General features: G+C 38.6%; 1 protein-coding gene across 1 annotated transcript in view; it reads left to right on the top strand.

The window, feature by feature from the left end:
* The window catches only part of LOC129235492 (uncharacterized), an 81,182-nt gene that overhangs the window by 48,293 nt on the left and 13,739 nt on the right, over positions 1 to 19,150 (top strand). The window contains exon 5 of the mRNA XM_054869358.1: positions 52 to 637. Coding sequence (XP_054725333.1) covers positions 52 to 637 — 586 coding nt within the window. The remainder of the gene's footprint in view (positions 1 to 51; positions 638 to 19,150) is intronic.

A 19,150-nucleotide genomic window follows, 5' to 3' on the forward strand; every position in this document is an offset into this window, starting at 1 on the left:
ATTCGTATGTCATAACTATTTTAACAAATTTCCGCTTTTACTCACCCCCAGCTCAACACAATCGCGTCGTTCACGCATCGCATACGACGACTCCAGCACCATTACGATGAGTACTACCCGTAATATTCCGCACCATTCGAATTCGATGCGTGTTCGCAAATCGAATACGTTTCTGCCAGTACCCGCCCATACAAGAGCCGCATCCACACCGTCACAAATAGAGAATACAAGTAAAGGTGCGGGCGTCGGCAGCTTGGAGAAGATATATGCGCACGAGAAACGCTACCAAAGTACGCTGGACAACTCAGTGACATCAGATGATAAGGATTATCTAGATGCCGGTCATCATTATCAACACCATCATCCTCATCATCATCATCAGCGCGAGGCAAAGCGAGCCGCCTCGGAGGCTCCAGCCCAGAAAAGCCATCACAATAAACGTAGCCAATCGATGAGCGGCGAGAAAACCGCCTCGGCTAGCGCCCATGTCGCACATCAGGCCAAACGCAGCCTCGATGCAACCACCAGCGGAGGTGCCAAGACCAAAACAGTAGTGCCATCACAGGAATTGCTGGCCGAACTGTTGAAAGGCTCTAGCGAGAAGCTGATATCCGAGCAACGCCAACAAATGGCTGCGGTAAGTCAAAAGTGCCTTCTACGTTGCGTTGTGTATGCACACAGACATATTTAGTTTAGTATTCGTATGTGCCGCAATTGAAAATTTTCCATCGATTTCCGGTTGCATAGACAGCAGCACACAAAAGTATGCAAAGCGAATAAAAGATTTCAATAGCTTTTATGGGCGTACATACATATATATGTATGTGTGTGTGTGTATACAAATAGTAAACATTGTTTTTGCTTAAATGTCTGTTTCAATTTTCACAATCGAACAATTGACTTGCGGCTGGCAGTTGCTGGTGGGCAGAACGGTACTGTTAGTTGCGACAGCGTGCAACAGGTTTTCTTCATTTCATAAGACACATTACGACTTTGCCAATCGAAAACTAGTCCATAGATAATTTGGAAAAAAATGCATAAATATGCCCTGCTGTAGGCACACACCCCCCTACTATTTATATGGGTATAGTAGGGCGGGTCGATTTAAAAATCGCTCATTTCTCTGTGAAAATCGTATTCTAGGGATCAAAATAAGGAACTTTGCCGAAGGAACCATACCTCTAAAACGAATTGTGATGTCCTCCAATTTGGGTCGAACGAAAAATCCCACTTTGACCCATTTAGATATATGACCGACCCCCACTAACTTTGGGCGGCCGATCCACCCATGCCAGTGGCACACCCCCTGGAACTCCCCTGGGGGGTTCCCCAAACAATCATTTCAAAATATCACCATTTTTGGCCTTTACATTTGGCCTAAAAAGTTCGACCCAAATTGGGGGACATCAGAATTCGTTTTAGAGGTATGGCTCCTTCGGCAAAGTTTCTTATTTTGATCCCTAGAATATGATTTTCACAGAGCAATTGGCAATTTTTTTGCCTCCCCACAAATCGACCCGGCCTAGTGTATATGCATGTATGTATGTATAATTGATATGAAAACTTAAAAGTTAATCGAAAAGTGCATTTATTTAACAACCATAAAAAAAACCGTAAAGAGACAAATAGGGTTTGTTCCATACAAAAATATCAACCACTTTTTGAATTATTTTTTTTTATAAACTTTTTTAAATATTGGGTTGCCCGGAAAGAAATTGCCAATCTTTTAAAAGAAAGTAAATACGTTTTTATTAAAACTTAGAATGAACTTTAATCAACTATATATTTTCCATTTTGTTCGATAACCTTTTGCCATCTTTCCGGCAAATTCATTATTCCGCGCACATAGAACTTCTGGCCTTTATTTGCAAAAAACTGAACCAACTGCGATTTTATAGCCTCGTCATTGCCGAAAGTTTTACCATTTAAGGAGTTCTGCAAAGACCGAAACAATGTTAGTCTGACAGTGCAAGGTCTAGGTCTAGGTCAAGGCTATATGGTGGATGCATCAAAAGTTCCCTGCCAAGCTCTCTCAGCTTTTGGCGAGTGACCAAAGTTGTATGCGGTCTAGCGTTGTCCTGATGAAATATGACACTTTTACAATTGATTAATTCTGGTCGCTTCTCGTTGATGGCTGTATTCAATTTTCCCAATTGCTGGCAGTAGACATCCGAATTAATCGTTTGGTTCCTCTGAAGCAGCTCAAAATATACCACAGCCTTCCAGTCCCACCAAACTGACAGCATAATCTTGTTTTGGCGAATATCAGCCTTTGAAGTGGTTTGTGGCGCTTCATCATGCTTGGATCATGGTCGCTTTCGATTGACGTTATTGTAGACAATCCATTTTTCATCACCAGTGATAATCCGCTTCAAATACGGATCGACTTCATTGCGTTTAAGATGCATATCACAAGCGTTGATTCGGTTTATTAAATGAATTACTTTCAATTCATGTGGTACCAAAATATCAAGCGTTTTTACCAGTCCAAGACTCTTTATTTGCTCAAGGACGGTTGATTTAGGTATATTTAACTTCTTTCGAATTTCACGAAAAGTTACATGACGATCCAATTCGATTAAAGCCTTGATAACGTCGTCAGCGACATCACTTGGCCGACCTTTACGTGATGTCGATGAAGACGTTATCAAGGCTTCAAACGTTTATCTTTAAGTGAAAAATCTTCAGAACGGAATTTGATAAACCAATTTCGTCACTGTCTTTATTTTAAAGCTTTATCCCCATACAAATCACGCAACTTTTTAGCAACCTTCGCTGTGCTTTTTCCTTTATGGAAATAATAAAGTAAAATATAACGAAAATGCCATTTTGCGGGCTCCATATTAAAATTGACGCCAAACAAACAAATATAAATAAAATTACGCGCACTTTTTTTTCTAAAGCAAGCCAAAAGTGACAGCTAATAACTGTCAAAAGAAAAAATTAAAATAAATAGTCACAAGCTGTTCAAAACAATTATCAACGCCGTCTATATGTAAAATCGACAATTACTTTCCGGGCAACCTAATAATAGTTCTGGATATAAAATAAAATTGCAAAGAGAAATTATTTCTCAAATATCAGTAAAAGTTGAGGAATAAGGTTAGAGAAAATTGTTAATAGCAAAGGCTAGGGAAAGTTGAAACGTAGCTTGAGATCAAAGGGTATATCGAATATTAGAAGCGGTTGAAGGACACTGCCGTGTGGTTCACCTGCTTCCATTATTGGTATATCAAAATACCCATCTTCTAATTTCACATAAAATTCTCTTGATTCGTTCCAATCAAGCTATCAACAAGTCTCCTGATAGGTGGTTTGCATTAAATTTTTTTCAATTTTGTTTGTAGTCTTCCATAGTGAATAATTTGTCGTTATACCGAGTTCAAGATTTTTATGCGTCTTTTAAGGTTTTTTATTTTTATGATCAAATAGCATTTGTTTGATTTCCTTTGTGGCTGCATTCAGCTTGCTTTTCTCCAGTGGCAGCCTTTGTGTTTGTCAGCGTTTACGTAAGCGGCTTTTGTTTTAGATTTTTCCTTGGATGTGTGCAGGTATGTTACAGCGCGAGGAACAGATAGTTTCTTGTGGAGTGGATTTCATAGTGGTGACATTTATTATTGTGTTATTAAAAGAGGCTATCCTGCAGGAGCCGAATGGGTTGGTGCGTGACTAGCATTGGGAATTCACAGAAAGAACGTAGGTTCAAATCTCGGTGAAACACCAAAATTAAAGAAACACATTTTTCTAATAGCGGTCGCCCCTCGGCAGGCAACGGCAAACCTCCGAGTGTATTTCTGCCATGAAAAAGATCCTCATAAAAATATCTGCCGTTCGGAGTTGGCTTGAAACTGTAGATCCCTCCATTTGTGGAATAACATCAAGACGCACATACACCCAAAAAGGGTGTACGCGCCAATTATATATATATGTATATATATATATATATATATCCTGTTTCAAAAATTAGCAATACAAGAATTGAATTATTGTTTATAAACAAAATACGGTATGAAAAAAATACATCAAAATTTCCAACTTTTTATTCAGAATTTTTAGCAGAATTCTTAGTATGCAGTTTTATAACCCATTAAAATTTGGTATAATAGAGTAGAAGTTTCCTATTATTTTGAGCGCAAGTGTACGTATCCCATCGAAATGCTCCTCTCAGCAGCTAAAAATTTTCACAAGATGCCGTCTAAGTCATACTAAAATTAGCCACGAACACCTCCTAACTGGGAAAGCAGCCCCCGAGTGTAGTACATGCAACCGCCCATTGTCTATAAATTACATTTTAGATCATTGCCCTAAGTTTTCCAATAGTAGGAAAAACATATTTAAAAACCAATCACCTTCCGTCGCATTAAGAAAATACTCACCCGATAATGTTAAAGATATTTACAAGTTTATATACCAAAACAATCTACTATATCTTGTATAATACAATGATGACAAAATCTTAATGTTCCCTATCTAACGTTGTTATACTCAGTAATGTTAAAATATATTGATAAACATCAGGCCGATAGTCCTAGTAGCTAGTGTCTCTTTTTTGTAATATAGTTTTTTATAATATAATTATATTTTATTATTAATAAATAAATAAATAAATATTCCCATGCGCATTTTCTCTCAGGCAAAGTGACCAAACTTTTTCATAACTTCCAATAGGATTATGCGATAATGAGCTATAAAATTTTCCACCACATAACGCGACGTAATGTTTGCGGTTTTCAATAATTTTGTTAATTTTCCTTAAATCGGGATGTTGGCTTCCCTGGCATATGTAAATGTGTGTATGTATGCACACTACAACGATTAAAGAGACGAAAGCATCAAGAAGAGAGCAGCAAGCAGCGGAAGCTCAAATCGGGTGGCGGAAGCTAATGAGAGTGCAGCTCATTGCGCATGCGGCCAAAGTGGAATATAAACAAACTTTTTTCAAATTATTTCTACCTACATACATACATACATACCCACATATGTATGTAGCTATGTCCGTGAGTGCAACCACAATTTTCCCACGTTTGCGAGCCGATAAAGAAATGATTATTATTTTACCCACATGTCGTAGATATGTTTGTGTTGTAAATATTGTGTTTGTTGTATGTGTAAGCATATATGTATGCATGTGCACAATTTTTCGTGTTCTTCTCGCGTGCGGTAGCAACGCGGAGTGTGGCGTAGTTTAATAATCGTCTGGTTTTTCTGTTTGGAACACTTGTTGTTGCCGCTACAGGTATCGGAGAGTACATACATATGTACATATTTACAAGTACATATGTAAGTACATCCCTCCGGGAGTTTTTGGTGGAGAGTACGAAAATTTGTATATCAGAATTTTAGAAACGATGGCGCTCGGAGAGACTGGAGCCAATCAATGTGCGCGCAAGAAGAAGAAAATATCCAGTGGAAGAAGAAGACCAAGAGGTCACTAAGAAGAAGAGTCGATAGTAGTTATAGTTGTAGAGAAGTAGCAAAAATTAAGCATTTTTACGTTGGTCGGATGTGGCGAAAAAAATTTTTCGTTTATTTTATTTTTCGCGTCGAATATTTAAACAACGCGAAAAACGCTTACTTTTTTTATTGATTACGTTTGAAAATAAAAAAATATATACATAAAAACAACAAAATACAATCATTTAAAAAAAAAAACGAAACGAAAGCGACCACCAAGAAAATTCAGACAACACACACACAAAAAGTAGGAAGACTGAAAAAAATTGTGGGCAAAAAAAATTATTAAATTCATATATATTTGAAAGAAAATTTTTATACTAAAATACGTTAAAATGAAGTTGGAAGTGCAAAAGTGGGAATGGTGTTTGAAAAAAAAAAAAACAAACAAATTATTGTAGCTGAGACGCAATTTTCTAATATTTTTCATTTGACTATATGTATACCGACATATGTACATACATATCTACTTGAATGCAGGCATGTGATTTGGTGTGTGGGTGTGTGTCAGCAGTGGAGCACTGTGAAAATTTGCATCTGTCCCAGCGCCATCGTAAAAAGTAACATTTCAGTTAGGATTCTGGGACATCGGATCTGGGACATACATACGCCGATTTATAAGTAGTGGGCTTTACAATTTATGGTCTGCCTTTAAATATTGCGTACACTAAAAGGCTATTTGCATACACAAAAAATCAGTTGAATCCTTTTGTTGCCTCTAAGAGATGGGGTATAAAAATTTTCACTTTGTGTACACAAAATAATCGCACCTGCGTATATGAAGCGTACATAAGTATGTATACACAAATTTTCTGACTGTTGGCGTTACGTACATGCATTCTCGTACATGTGTTTGTGTGTTTTGTATGGAACAAAGTGCGGATGATTACAACAATGGTAAAGTGGCCACTTGTTCGTGGCAGTAGACAGCGCAATGGAAAGTCCTTTTCACGGGCTAGCCACGAGATGTACGAAGTCCACGCAGTGATAAACAAAATGCATACCGACTTACATTATACATATAAAAGGGAAAGATAGAGTACTTTGCTAATTTTTGCAAAATATATATTTTTTAATTTACCTGTAACAATTTTTAATAATTAAAAAAAAAATTTTATATCAATTAATATACTTACAAAGGCAAGCATTTCGCTGCGTTCGTTCATTGCGCTAACTTTGCTCCCTTGCATCTCTTTGGCACGCGCTCTTCTACAATTACTGCTCTTCGATATGTGAAACATGTCGCCTCTCGCCGCTATGAGAAATGGGAGAAATATTTTTTGTTTGTTTTTTTTTTGGTTTTTTTTCGGTTTTTTTTCGTTTTTTTTTTTTTGTGTATAAATATGTTTTGCAATTTCATTACTTAAGGAGCAAATATTTAGTGTATGCGGATTTTGGACTTTTTGGTTTTTCTATCACTTTCGCAAGAAGCAAGAAGACTAGAATATGGAAATAAATTATGAAGATATAAAAATATTTATATATTTGAAAATTGAAAACACTGCTTAGCGTGTTTTTGCTTTTAATAATTGTAGCCGCTAAAACGTTTGGCATGTGGCGCTTGCTGGCTGGTGAGTGCTTGAGAATTCGTATTCCAAAAATAATCGCATTTATGTTGAATGTGGCTGCGCGCCTGCTGCAATATAATAATGATCAACATATAGAATTGAAAATGCGTCTTTCCCCCCACTGCTTCTATCCCCCCTCCTGCTCCTCACCCAAACAAATGAGTTGTTGTTCGGTCATTAGACGCCACTAGGCGTGAAAGGCGGTAAATTCATAAAAAAGTGCACACTTTATGGTTTACGCATTAGCCCGCAGCACCACCAACGTTCTGCGCTTATGTACTTGCCACATCGTAGATCAATGTAGGTGCAACACACATTGCCGTCCGCCTCTCCTGCCCTAAAACCACTTCGTTGCGAATAGCACCAGATGTCACAAGCACGCGACAGGTTTGTTAGCCCTGTAATTTATACAGTTGTGTGAAAAATAATAAGGATAGGGTGGCGTAAAAATGAAATATCAATGCAAACCAAGTAAACCGAGCAAATTGCTGCCAGTTAACGGTATATTATCATCATTTAACTTTTTTCTTTTTCTTGATTGGCGCGATGAGCGCTTAAGTTCGTGCTAATCGGCGCCAGTTAGATACACCGAGTGAAAGCAGGTCCTTCTCCACCTGATCTTTTCAACGTAGAGGAGATTTTCCTCTTCCTTTGCTACCAACTACTGGTACCGCATCGAATATTTTTAGTGGCGGAGCGTTTGTATCCATTCGGACGACATGACCCAGCCAACGAAGCCGCTGGATTTTTATCCGCTGCGCTATGTCTATGACGTCGTAAAGCTCATACAGCCCATTGTTCCATCGCTTGCTATACTCGCCATTGCTAAGGTGCAAAGGTCTAAAAATCTTCCGCAGAATCTTTCTCTCAGACACTCCAAGGAACGCCTCATCGGATGTTGTCATCGTCCATGCTTCTACGCCATACATTAGAACGAGCATAATGAGCGGCTTAAAAAGTGCTAGTTTTGTTCGTCGAGAGACGTGTTCACTACTCAATTGCCTACTGAATTCAAAGAAGCGCTTGTTGGCAAGAAAGATTCCCCGCTGGATTTGGCAGCGTTAATCAACTTTTCTGCACTATAAGGAAGCATGTGGCCATCGCCACGGTGTTTAGGCTTAAAAGTATGGCGCTATGGAAAGACCGGCGGTTTGGCCACAGCTCTATTTTGCATACTCTGAATCGTCAGAAACAAGAAATGGACTTGTCTATTCCTAGACTAACCTTTGACAGAATCTTCTAGATGAGAATATCGCCAAAAAGAGAGTGGCGCACATCAAGGTCATAGAAAAGTGGGAATTAAGTTCAGATGGATAGCCAGGCAGTCATTAGATCAATGAATGCGACTATATTAAGATCAAAGCTTGCACAGGAGTGCCGGGCAACCCTAAATACTATTAGTGTCGTATTCAAGGTTAGTCTTATTTTGGTTTGGGGGCACAGAGATATTGAGGGAAACTGTAAAGCTGATGAGCTAGCCAGGAAAGGTACTACTCTTCAACTGCTCAGTGATGAAGTACCATTGGGATACCTAATGGCCACGAGCAGAGTAATAATTAAAAACAACCTTATGCAAGAGGCCAATAGGGCATAGAGAGATGAAGGCACATGCGTAACGGCTAGGTTACTGTGGCCGCAAATAAAGAAGAAACAGACAAAGGAACTGTTTTGCCTTTCAAGAGAGGATATCTCGTAGTTCGTGGCTTGCATCACCAATCATTGGGTATTTTACAGGCATTCATTGAGAGTAGAAGTTTTCTCCCATGAATATTGTAGAATTTGTAGACAAGAGTAAGAAACAGTTGACCACTTCCTTTGCAATTGTCCAGTCTTAGCTAAAATCAGAGTAGGTTTTCTAGGCAAATATTTTTTCAATTCTCTTACGCAACTGTCCGGCGTGGGTACTGGACCAGTTCTACCCTTCATAAGAGCCACAAAATGGTTTCACGAAGAAAAATAAATGAGGATCCCATGTCGCACAGTGGTATCACAACGGCCCTGCGAGATCTAAGTGAGTTGGTCGTACAGACGGACTAACATCCTGTAATTCCATCACATTTCTGAAACCGCACCAAGTTTATTGACTTCGAGCCAGTGACTTTATTATTTGTCACATAACTGTATATGTAAGTTTGTATATGTGTATATACAAACATGTGCATATGCAATTGCCTTGAATGTTGCTCATATTCACTTTACAACATCACATTTAGCGGCGCAATGACAGTGGCTGCAATGAGGTACCAATGGGTGCCTTCGGTATGGGGCAAGAATTGAATAACTACGCTGTATGCAGCTATTTTTGCTTAAAGATATATGTATGTGTGTAATCTATGCATGTACATACATATGTGAGTAGGCATAAGTGTGTGTCTGCATGAAAACATTGTAAGGTAGGCAAAGGAAACGCATTGAGTTGACACAACCGCCATATCCCTTTGGCTTTTTAAAGGTGTTAGAATGCCCAGAGGGGTTTTGTTACATGTATGTACATGCATACATGCATACATATGTGAGCGTGTGGGCTACGCAACTGAAAGTGGGTCGCTGCGGCTGCCATAACCGATGTTACTGTCAAGCGATTGTTTTGCTCAATACAGGTTGTTTACATGGCACTTGCAAGTATGCGAGCACATACACACATGCATACATATGCACATATGTACGTGCATACAAGAATATCAATGTGTGTGTATAATAGTTTTTATAAGCATCATCATCCATCGCGAACGCCAACTTTAACGCCATGCTATCGTCATTGTTGCCTAGACATTGTGTTTTACCTTTGCATGAAGTGTTTAATTGCGCGTACGAGTATGTGCTTTGACTGTGGTGAACAATCATACGCCCCGTACACCTAATCGCAGGCACTTAGAAACGCCATCTCATGCCAACATTTGTGCAGGCAAGCACTTCTTTCGCACTTACGCATTCTTGCGTGTGACATCTACAGTGAAGTTTTACCATTTTAATCTTTGCACGACGCTTTTGTGAGTGACACTGAAAATTGTCGATGTTGTTGGTGAAAAAGTGTGCATCTGAGTTTCGAAAAACCCCAATAGCAATGGAAATTCAAACAGCAGTGGCAAATAATAAGTGAAAATTATTATTCCAAACTTATCACAAGCAGATATAATCTGCATAATGCAGGTGCACGAGCATGTTGTAATACGCATTCAGTGAAATTACTTGATTTGGGCAAGTTTAAATCAGCGCTCACTCTACGATTGATCTCCGCTTCTCACCTACATATATAGAACTGTGATTTAAAATTTGGGTACTTTGTTTTCGTTTCGTGTTTACTCTGCGATTGATCTCCTTATCTCACCTACATGAATACAACTGTGATTTAAAATCCGAGTCCTTTGATTTTGCTTCGTGTTTACTCTACGATTGATCTCGACCTCTCACTGTATATGTATACAACTGTGATTTAACATCCGTGTCCTTTGTTTTTGTTTCGTGTTTACTCTACGATTGATCTCGGCCTCTCACCTACTTGTATACAACTGTGATTTAAAATCTGCGTCCTTTGATTACTCTACGATTGATCTCGGCCTCTCCATCTACATTTTTACAACTGTGATTTAATATGCGGGTGCTTTGTTTTTGTTTCGTGTTTACTCTGCGATTGATCTCGGCCTCTCACCTACTTGTATGCAAATGTGATTTAATATTCGGGTGCTTTGTTTTTGTTTCGTGTTTACTCTACGATTGATCTCGACCTCTCACCGTGTATGTATACCACTGTGATTTAATATGCGGGTGCTTTGTTTTTGTTTCGTGTTTACTCTACGATTGAACTCCGCCTCTCACCTACTTGTATACAACTGTGATTTAATATTCGGGTGCTTTGTTTTTGTTTCGTGTTTACTCTACGATTGATCTCGACCTCTCACCGTGTATGTATACCACTGTGATTTAAAATCCGTGTCTTGTGATTCTGTTTCGTGTTTACTCTACCATTGATTTCGGCCTTTCATATGCATTTTTACAACTGTGTGTTTGAAATTTGGGTGCTTTGTTTTTATTTTGTGCTTATTTAGTGCCAGTTGTGTCTTTTTATAACCATATTATTTTTAAACTGCCATTCTAACTGCATATACATACATACATTAAAAAAGTGTACTCACTGGCCCATGCAGTTGACAATCGCGTAAAAACTACTTCAAAGAGGCGCAAAACCATAAAAAGCCTGAGTGGGGAAATTGCGAAAAAACAAGCATAGTTCGAACTAAAAGTGTGTACAGCCTTGACAAACGACAACGTAAACAGTACCAACACCAAAAGCAACAGCAACAGCAACAGTTAAACGGCATATTCTTCCTGAGACAACACGTTGTTGTTGATGTGAGTAGATAAATAAGGAGTAGCTGTTGACACTCTTGTTGTTACTGCTGCTGTACATATGTATGTGGGGCTCTCGTTGTTATTCATATTCACTTCACATCAATAAGCGCTTCCAGTTTGAACTAATCCAACTACAAAAACTCAAGGGTTTATGCATATCTATTAGGGTGATTCGTTGTTGCTGGGTGAATTTCTTTTCCATAGAAATTTCATATGCATGTAGTTTAGCGGGAAAAATGTATTTCAGAAAAAGTAAAGAAAAACAATTTGGGCATAACATTAAACCCTCAACTTTCATTAGTTTATCCCACAATACTCGAGAAACATATTTTAGCAATTTGAGCGAGAAAGGGTTCAAGAAAACATTTTTGAGTATGAGATTTGGCGCAAGATTTGAAAAACAAAACAAGAAATAAACATTTAAGGAAAATGAAATAATACCCAGGGATAGAAGGAAGATTTGCTGTTTAAAAATGGTACTTCTTAAGCTTATTAAGGGAACTGGGTCTGGATGAGGTACTGTGATGAGTAGAGGGCTCAAAATATTATGAGATCCAAGTGCAAACCTCCAATATGTGCAAGACATAACATATACAAGGTGGCACAAAATTAATTATCAATTTGGCTTTTCAATAACTTTTTTACTAAAGTGTTTTCCAATAAGAGGTGTTATTTTGATATCCAAAGAAAAATGCTATTTTTAATAAAATGATCGGATGTTTATTTCATTATAAAGTGGAAGGTATGCCGTTAATAGTAAAAAATAATATCAGGCAAATGACCACCACGACCACGCTTACAGGACAATACCCTTTTCATGAAATTTTCCATAACCGAATTGCAAAGTGGCTGCCCTATGTCCTCGATAGCCTCACGAATTCCCTCTTTAAGGTCTTGAATCGACCCTGGGCTGTTGGCGTAGACCTCCTCTTACACGTGGAAAGTCACAAGGTGTTAAATCACAAGATCTCGGTGGCCAATTGTGATGACCGCTTCGAGAGATAACAGAGTCCGGAAACTTTTCCCGTAAAAGATCAATGGTTTCGTTGCTTGTGTGGCACTTAGCGCCGTCTTGTTGAAAATAAGCACCTGTTATTGGAAAACTCTTTACGTAAATACAATGATGTTATTGAATTTTTTATGAAAACCTGCGGGAATGATGATATGAAATTTCAAGGATATTTAAGCACGCATTTTTCAAAAGACATTATTGCGCTGGTTTGTTCCGCTGAAAAGCGAAAAAATTTTTTTTTTTAAAACTGCATATATTCTCTTTCGTTTGATATCTTAACTGGTATCACAAAGTGAAATTAAGTATTTAAAAGAATTTCTCGAAAATTCCGTATTTTGAAAGTTTGATAAATGAAATTATGATATTAAGAAACTGAAAAACTGAGTATAAATGAAATAATGGCATTAAGAAACTGAAAAACTGAGTATAAATGAAATTATGATATTAAGAAACTGGAAAATTCATTACGAAAGTGCTTAGCAAACTACTAATTTTCCTTTTAGGCTCGGGAAAAAACTGAGTACTTTCCCCATTTTGCTCAAATAGCAATTACATCCAATTACTATATTCTTAAAAATATTTTTGTTGTAAGTTGTATTTGCAGTTAACTCTTCATAAATAATATATATAAAATATCTCCACTCTTCTAAAAAGGCAAATCAACTACTAGTCATTTTTATATCATACTTACAATGCATTCGTAACTGCAGACTAAAAAGCTCATTACAAATGCCTGTGTGTCTAAAATCCTCAGCTGTGTCTTGCAGGGTATGCTTTATTCCACTTCCCCAAAGGGCTATTTATGTGCCCATGTTGACATAACTGCCGTGTGCATACTTACATACTCGAGTTTGTAAATAGTTACATATATCGACAGGTGGCTCTAAGTATTTGCATATACACACACACATACATACATTACGTTTATTTATGTATGCACATGGGCAATATCCGATAAAGGCTCTAGCTCATATTTTGTTTTCTGATTTTTCCCTGGCCTATGTAATAACTTTACCTACGTAATAATTCACGCGGATCAACAAGTAGCTGGGCGACATTTGTGTGTATGTAAATGCTGCCAGTTGAGTGAATCGATTGCGCTGTAGTCAAGCGCGTCGCGCGACAGTCAATAGCAGGCTTCGGATGTGCAGTAATGTGGGCGTTTGGCGTTGAAGCTTGGAATGCATCCTATGCAAAAATAATTGTGCAGGCATTCCAGCGTGGATAACAAGCGCTGACAAGCGACCTTTGCGAGACGTGAACGCTGCTGTGTTGTCTACACAAAGTGTCCGCAAGGCATGTATGTTGGAGCATTGTTGCCTATTTTTGTTTATAAGAATGCGCAAATTCTCTTTGAGCCACCTTTGTGAGTGTTTCCTCTATTATATGCCTCGCCATAGTCAGCGCCATAAGTGGACTCGAAAATACTTATAAAATGTGAATAATAGGCGGTGTACAATCTCTTGAATTCAATGCATAAATACGACGTACAGTGTGTTTGTGGGAGTTGTTAGGATTCTATAATACCGTATTACGCATAAAAATGTCGATTATGATAAACAAAAAAATTTATTCTTATTTTCCATTTCTTTGAGTGGGGCTTTCTCAAATGCCCTGTATGCCTAGCAACTTCTATGCATTTATTTTAGCTTTCTAACAACGGAGTACTTTCTAAAAGTTTTTAGTGCTTGAGGGTTAGTTGTTATACATTCTGGCAAAAAAGTACCGGGAATTGTGCAATAAAACGCAAGATAATTGTTTAAACATCAAAATTTATTTTGTCATCTACAAAATAGGCTCCATTCGAAGCAATACACATATGCCAACGATTAATCTAGTCATCAATGCACATTTTAAATGCGTTTGAAGAGATTTTCTTCATCTCTTTCAGCGAATTCGCCTTAATGTCCTCTATCGACCCAAAGCGGCATCCGCAAAGTGGGAGTTTAAGTTTTGGGAAAAGGTAAAAGTCACAAGGGGCTAAATCCGGTGAATACGGTGGTTTAGGGTCAAAAAGAGTTTACAATATGAACCTTGTGAGACGGTGCGCTATCATGGCGCAAGATCCATGAGTTTTGTACCCACAAATTGGGCCGCTTTCTACGGACATTCTCTCTCAAACTCTGCATAACTTCGAAATAATATTCTTTATTTGCCATAGAACCATTTAGAATAAATTCTGAGTGCATAATACCATGATAATCAAAGAAAACGAGTAGCATGACTTTCACTTTTGACCGACTTTGATGTGGTCTTTTGTGTTTCGGCTCATGTGGATAGCGCCATTCAGTCGCCTGTTGATTGGTTTGCATGTCAAATTCATATACCCACGTCTCATCACCTGTTACGATGCGCTGGTTAAACGTTGGGTCCGAATTCACTTGCTCAAGCACGTCGTCAGCCATCTTATTCCTATGAATTTTTTTCAACAAATTCAACTCTCTTGGAACGAGTCGAGCAGCCACGCGTCTTGGCGTCTCATGCCCAATCGATGCTGTAAAATTTTGCGTATTGATTCGTGAGACACGCTAAGGTCACGAGCTACCTCCCTCAAACCTAAATGATGGTTTTCCAGCACAATTTCCTTGACTTCGTCGACGTTTTTATCCGTTGAAGACGTTGATGGGCGACCAGATCGGGGCAAATCTTTTACAACTTCTCGGCCCTCTGTAAAAGCCTTATATCACTCGTAGACCCGTGTTTTTGATAAAGCACACTCGCCATAGGCTTTCTGCAACATTTTCAGCGATTCGGCACACGAAACCTCGTTCAAAACACAAAATTTAAGACAAATTCTTTGTTCGATATTTTGACGTGATAACGTCTTATAATTCGATTTAGCCGGCTGCACGCACGAAAAAATGTATCGTTACCTTGCTCATTTGTCGTTACCTTGCTCATTGCCGTTACCTTGAATGAACTGCAAGCGAAAGTGCGGAACGAACGACAAAGCAAACGAACGGCAACGTTCCACATCTGGCTCTGTCCTACTTGAGTGAGCATATATATGTATGTATGTATATGCGCATATGTAGGTATATAAATTCACATACTTGTATTTGCATATGCCTTCTTCCTGTGTGCATGGTAATGAACCATTTCTCTGTTGAGAATAGGACGATGATAGAAAAAGCCGGAAATGAAAGGGAGTGTTTCGAGTGTAAAGTGTCTTGAAAAAGGCAAATCGATGATGGTGCCTCTTAGTGTTGTTGACTTATTAACGTCTGATGCACAATCGAAATTGAAGATATCTTTCATGAATTTGATAAATGTTTCGTCATTTTTCACGTTTGTGTAAATATAACTTGACCTATTCCATTGCAATTCCATTTACCTCCTCCTCTATATCCATACAAAATATCTATCAAACAAATAAAATTAAAATTTTGTTTTGAAAATTGCAACCATTCCATCAATATTTTCTTATGACGTTGTCACGTTAAACTATCGTCAGTAAACCGACTTTACAGACAACCTCTTTTTATCCATAGTTCAAAATTCCCAATATTTTTTTGACGGTTTATACTATATGCAGGGAAAGTCCTTCTAGACATTATTGTTCAGGTGATTTCTGATTAATTTGGTCCTATGATATGTTGTACAAAACTTAACCGCTTTCGAGATCTCGATTCGATTTTAAAGATTTTTTTTTGCTTGTACGTCTACTTTGTTTTAAATGTTATAATAGTTCAAGTGTCTGATATTTTTTTCTGTTTTTAGTTAAAGGGTAGTCAATCAAAAAAATCATCAATAAAATTTAAACCAAGGCTTCGCACTTAATGGTTAATGGTTGCTTGATAAAGTTTCCAGCTTACGATTTTTTACGTCATCACATCATCAAAAAAAAATTATTTTTTGTATGGAAACTATTCTGAGAATTAAAGTGTTTTAAAAACTTCTTCTAGATTAAGCGATAAACGCGTAAGCGATCGAATTTAACAAAGCGCGCCAATCGTGTAGCCAAGTCCTTCTCAGCCTTATACTCCCAACGCAGAGGAGGTCTTCCTTTTCCTCCAAGTGGTACCGCAACGAGGTCATAATGAACTGCTTCTATCCATCACAGGATGGGATAGGACAGGATAGGATAAATGACTGCCCATGCGAGGGTCTACTTGGACAAATAATCAAATTCGTCCATTGTGATGCCATGCAGAAAAAAAAACCAGGAGAAGAACCGAACAGGCGGTACTATACAAATACGCAGATGTAGCAAAACAGTTGGAACCCAGATATCTTAATGTTACCGGGACGAGAGCAGGACAGCTGAGGCGAAGATGCCACCTCATCTTCTAGAAAGCTTCTGCAAAACGCACTTGAAGCGATCCCAAGTCCCACCGCATGAATACTTAATGGACAATGCCCGGTAGTGATACCCGTGGTTAATCAACTTTGAGAGCTGTGACTTTGTTAGCCTTAGAAGCTCCTCGACCGCCCCCGATCTGCACGTGGTCAGAAGAATCTTGCGACTTTGCACGTTTGCGTACTAGCCGAGTGCTCCCTGAGTTGATGCTACCCTCCTGGAGTAGACAAAAGGTTCTCAAGGGAACTTTACTACTCTCATTTCGGACCAACTCGAGCGTCCCCTGTCTGGCCAGCTCATCAGCCCTGTAGTTTCCCGCTATGCCACTGTGACTGGGGACCCAAATGGACCTAATGACGAAGTATCAGGCTTTTTCCAACTAATTTCGAACGCACAAACAACGAGCACAGATTCCTAATTTTTGCTTGGCTGTTGGAGTAGATATTTATCTCCCTTACAGTAATTACAGAAGTAAGCAACCAATCCTGCTTCTTTAATTGCGGGTACCCCCAGCTTGGAAAACATTACAGTGGTTCGGTAGCCTAAATTTTAGCTTGATGGGGAGCTCCTCGTAGAATACTATTCCGCCTACCCTTTCAGGAGTTTAGGTGACACCAAAGTATGGGACTACGTCAGGGAAAATTCCTCCTAGTGGGTACAGCTAAAAGAGGTTCAAAAAACTCATCACTCATAACTCATAGATAAACTGAGACGGCATTTCCACATGCCGTTAGAGGCTACGCAGTTATCTGCAGGTGATGGGGATATGGCCCACTGGCTCCTGTCGTTTCTGTGACCAATTCCAGGAGACTCCGATGCACCTTCTCCTTGAATGCAGCGCTATAACGTGGAAAAGGTTGAGACATCTCGGCCATTTGCAGCCAGAAGAAGAAAGCCACATACGCTCAGTTCAACCCAGTTCTATCTTAAGTTTAATAAGGGAGCTGGGTCTTGATGTGGTACTGTAAGATGAGTAGAGGGCGCAAAAGACTATGAAGTCGAAGTGAAAACCTCAAATAAATCGAAACCTAAATATTACTCTTCCGTCCAGTTTCGAGCTATGCGTAAACATGTCATGCAATGCCTTGCCTTCAAATGTTGCACTCCACCCATTCCTCACTTGAGCGAATATGAATGGAAAAAGTGAGGGAAATATTAAGAAATTGGGCGAAGTTAAATTTTTTTCCAATTAAGGCACTTCAAATCTTATGAGATAAGACAAATAATGTTGATAAGACAAATAAATTCTTGAACTTCCAATACTACTGTTCGGCACAAAAACAAATTTAGAAGCAAAGCAAAAAAAAAAAAACACAAGGCGAAACTATTAAAGCAACATAGAGGGAAGTGAAATTTCTGATGAGCTTGCCAGGATGGGGACTGAATTAACCTCAGAAACTTCTTACCCGGGCATCGAAAACACTCCTGACAGTTGTTAAAGGAGAACTGCACAAATTATTTCTCAGGAAAGCGCAGAAAAGATGGAACTCCATTTCTTCGTGTACTATTTCGAAAACCCTTTGGCCCCAGTACAATATACGGAGGATTCAGAAAGTCCTTTGGACTCCTCGTCATTCAATTTCCAAACTCGTTGCTGTGTTTACCGGTCACTGGACGATCGGCACACACGCAGAAAAGCTAAGAATACCATTTAACCCTTTCAGACCTTTCAGAGAAAGAGACTGTTGATCAGCCAGACGATTAACATCACTGGGTGCTCCTTTTTTCGACATCCTAGGGCAGTGCGCCAACCTAAATCCCATCAATATTCTCCATTATATTATATAAACAGCTCTGGCTGGCTGTAGATATATGCCTGTTGGAGTGCCAAACAGAGAGGCACTTCAACTATTTCACCTACCTTCCTATTAAAGGTGGGGTTGGTAAATCAGCTGAGTTGGTTTTTTTCTTTCGCCGTGTCCATGTGGCTGTCAGTTTATAATGAAACACGGCGAATTCATTATTTGTTTTCTAGTTTTTCAATACTTTGCTTTGACAATCAAACGTACAGAACAGTGTTGTTGGTCTAGTGTCACCACCTGTAATGAATGCGCCTTGAAAAAAATTGATTGAAAACAATGAAATTATTAAAAAAATTGGCGATGCGTACTTAACTGCTGTAAGACAGTCTTAGACTAATTAGGGTTACATTTTATTCGCAAAACAACAGAGAAGTAATTACCAATGGATGCGTGAAAATCAATTTTAGAGCTCATCAAAGGAAAATGCTGTTAATAACTAACCTAAAGTAAATAGTAACTAATACAATACATAAAAGAAAAAGTTTAAACTAGTTGAAAATTATAATCCACAATAAGTAAGAACCAAAAATTTACTAACGCAAAAGAAAAAAAAAATCACAAATAATTAGCAAAAGATTAAAATAAAAATTAAAAAAATGACGCATAATCGTGAAAGTCTACGCCTCAGCTTGCTTGACTTGCAACAGAATGCGGCGGCAACGTC

The sequence above is a fragment of the Anastrepha obliqua genome, chromosome 1 (assembly GCF_027943255.1).
Source record: "Anastrepha obliqua isolate idAnaObli1 chromosome 1, idAnaObli1_1.0, whole genome shotgun sequence".
Classification (NCBI taxonomy): Eukaryota; Metazoa; Arthropoda; class Insecta; order Diptera; family Tephritidae; genus Anastrepha; species Anastrepha obliqua.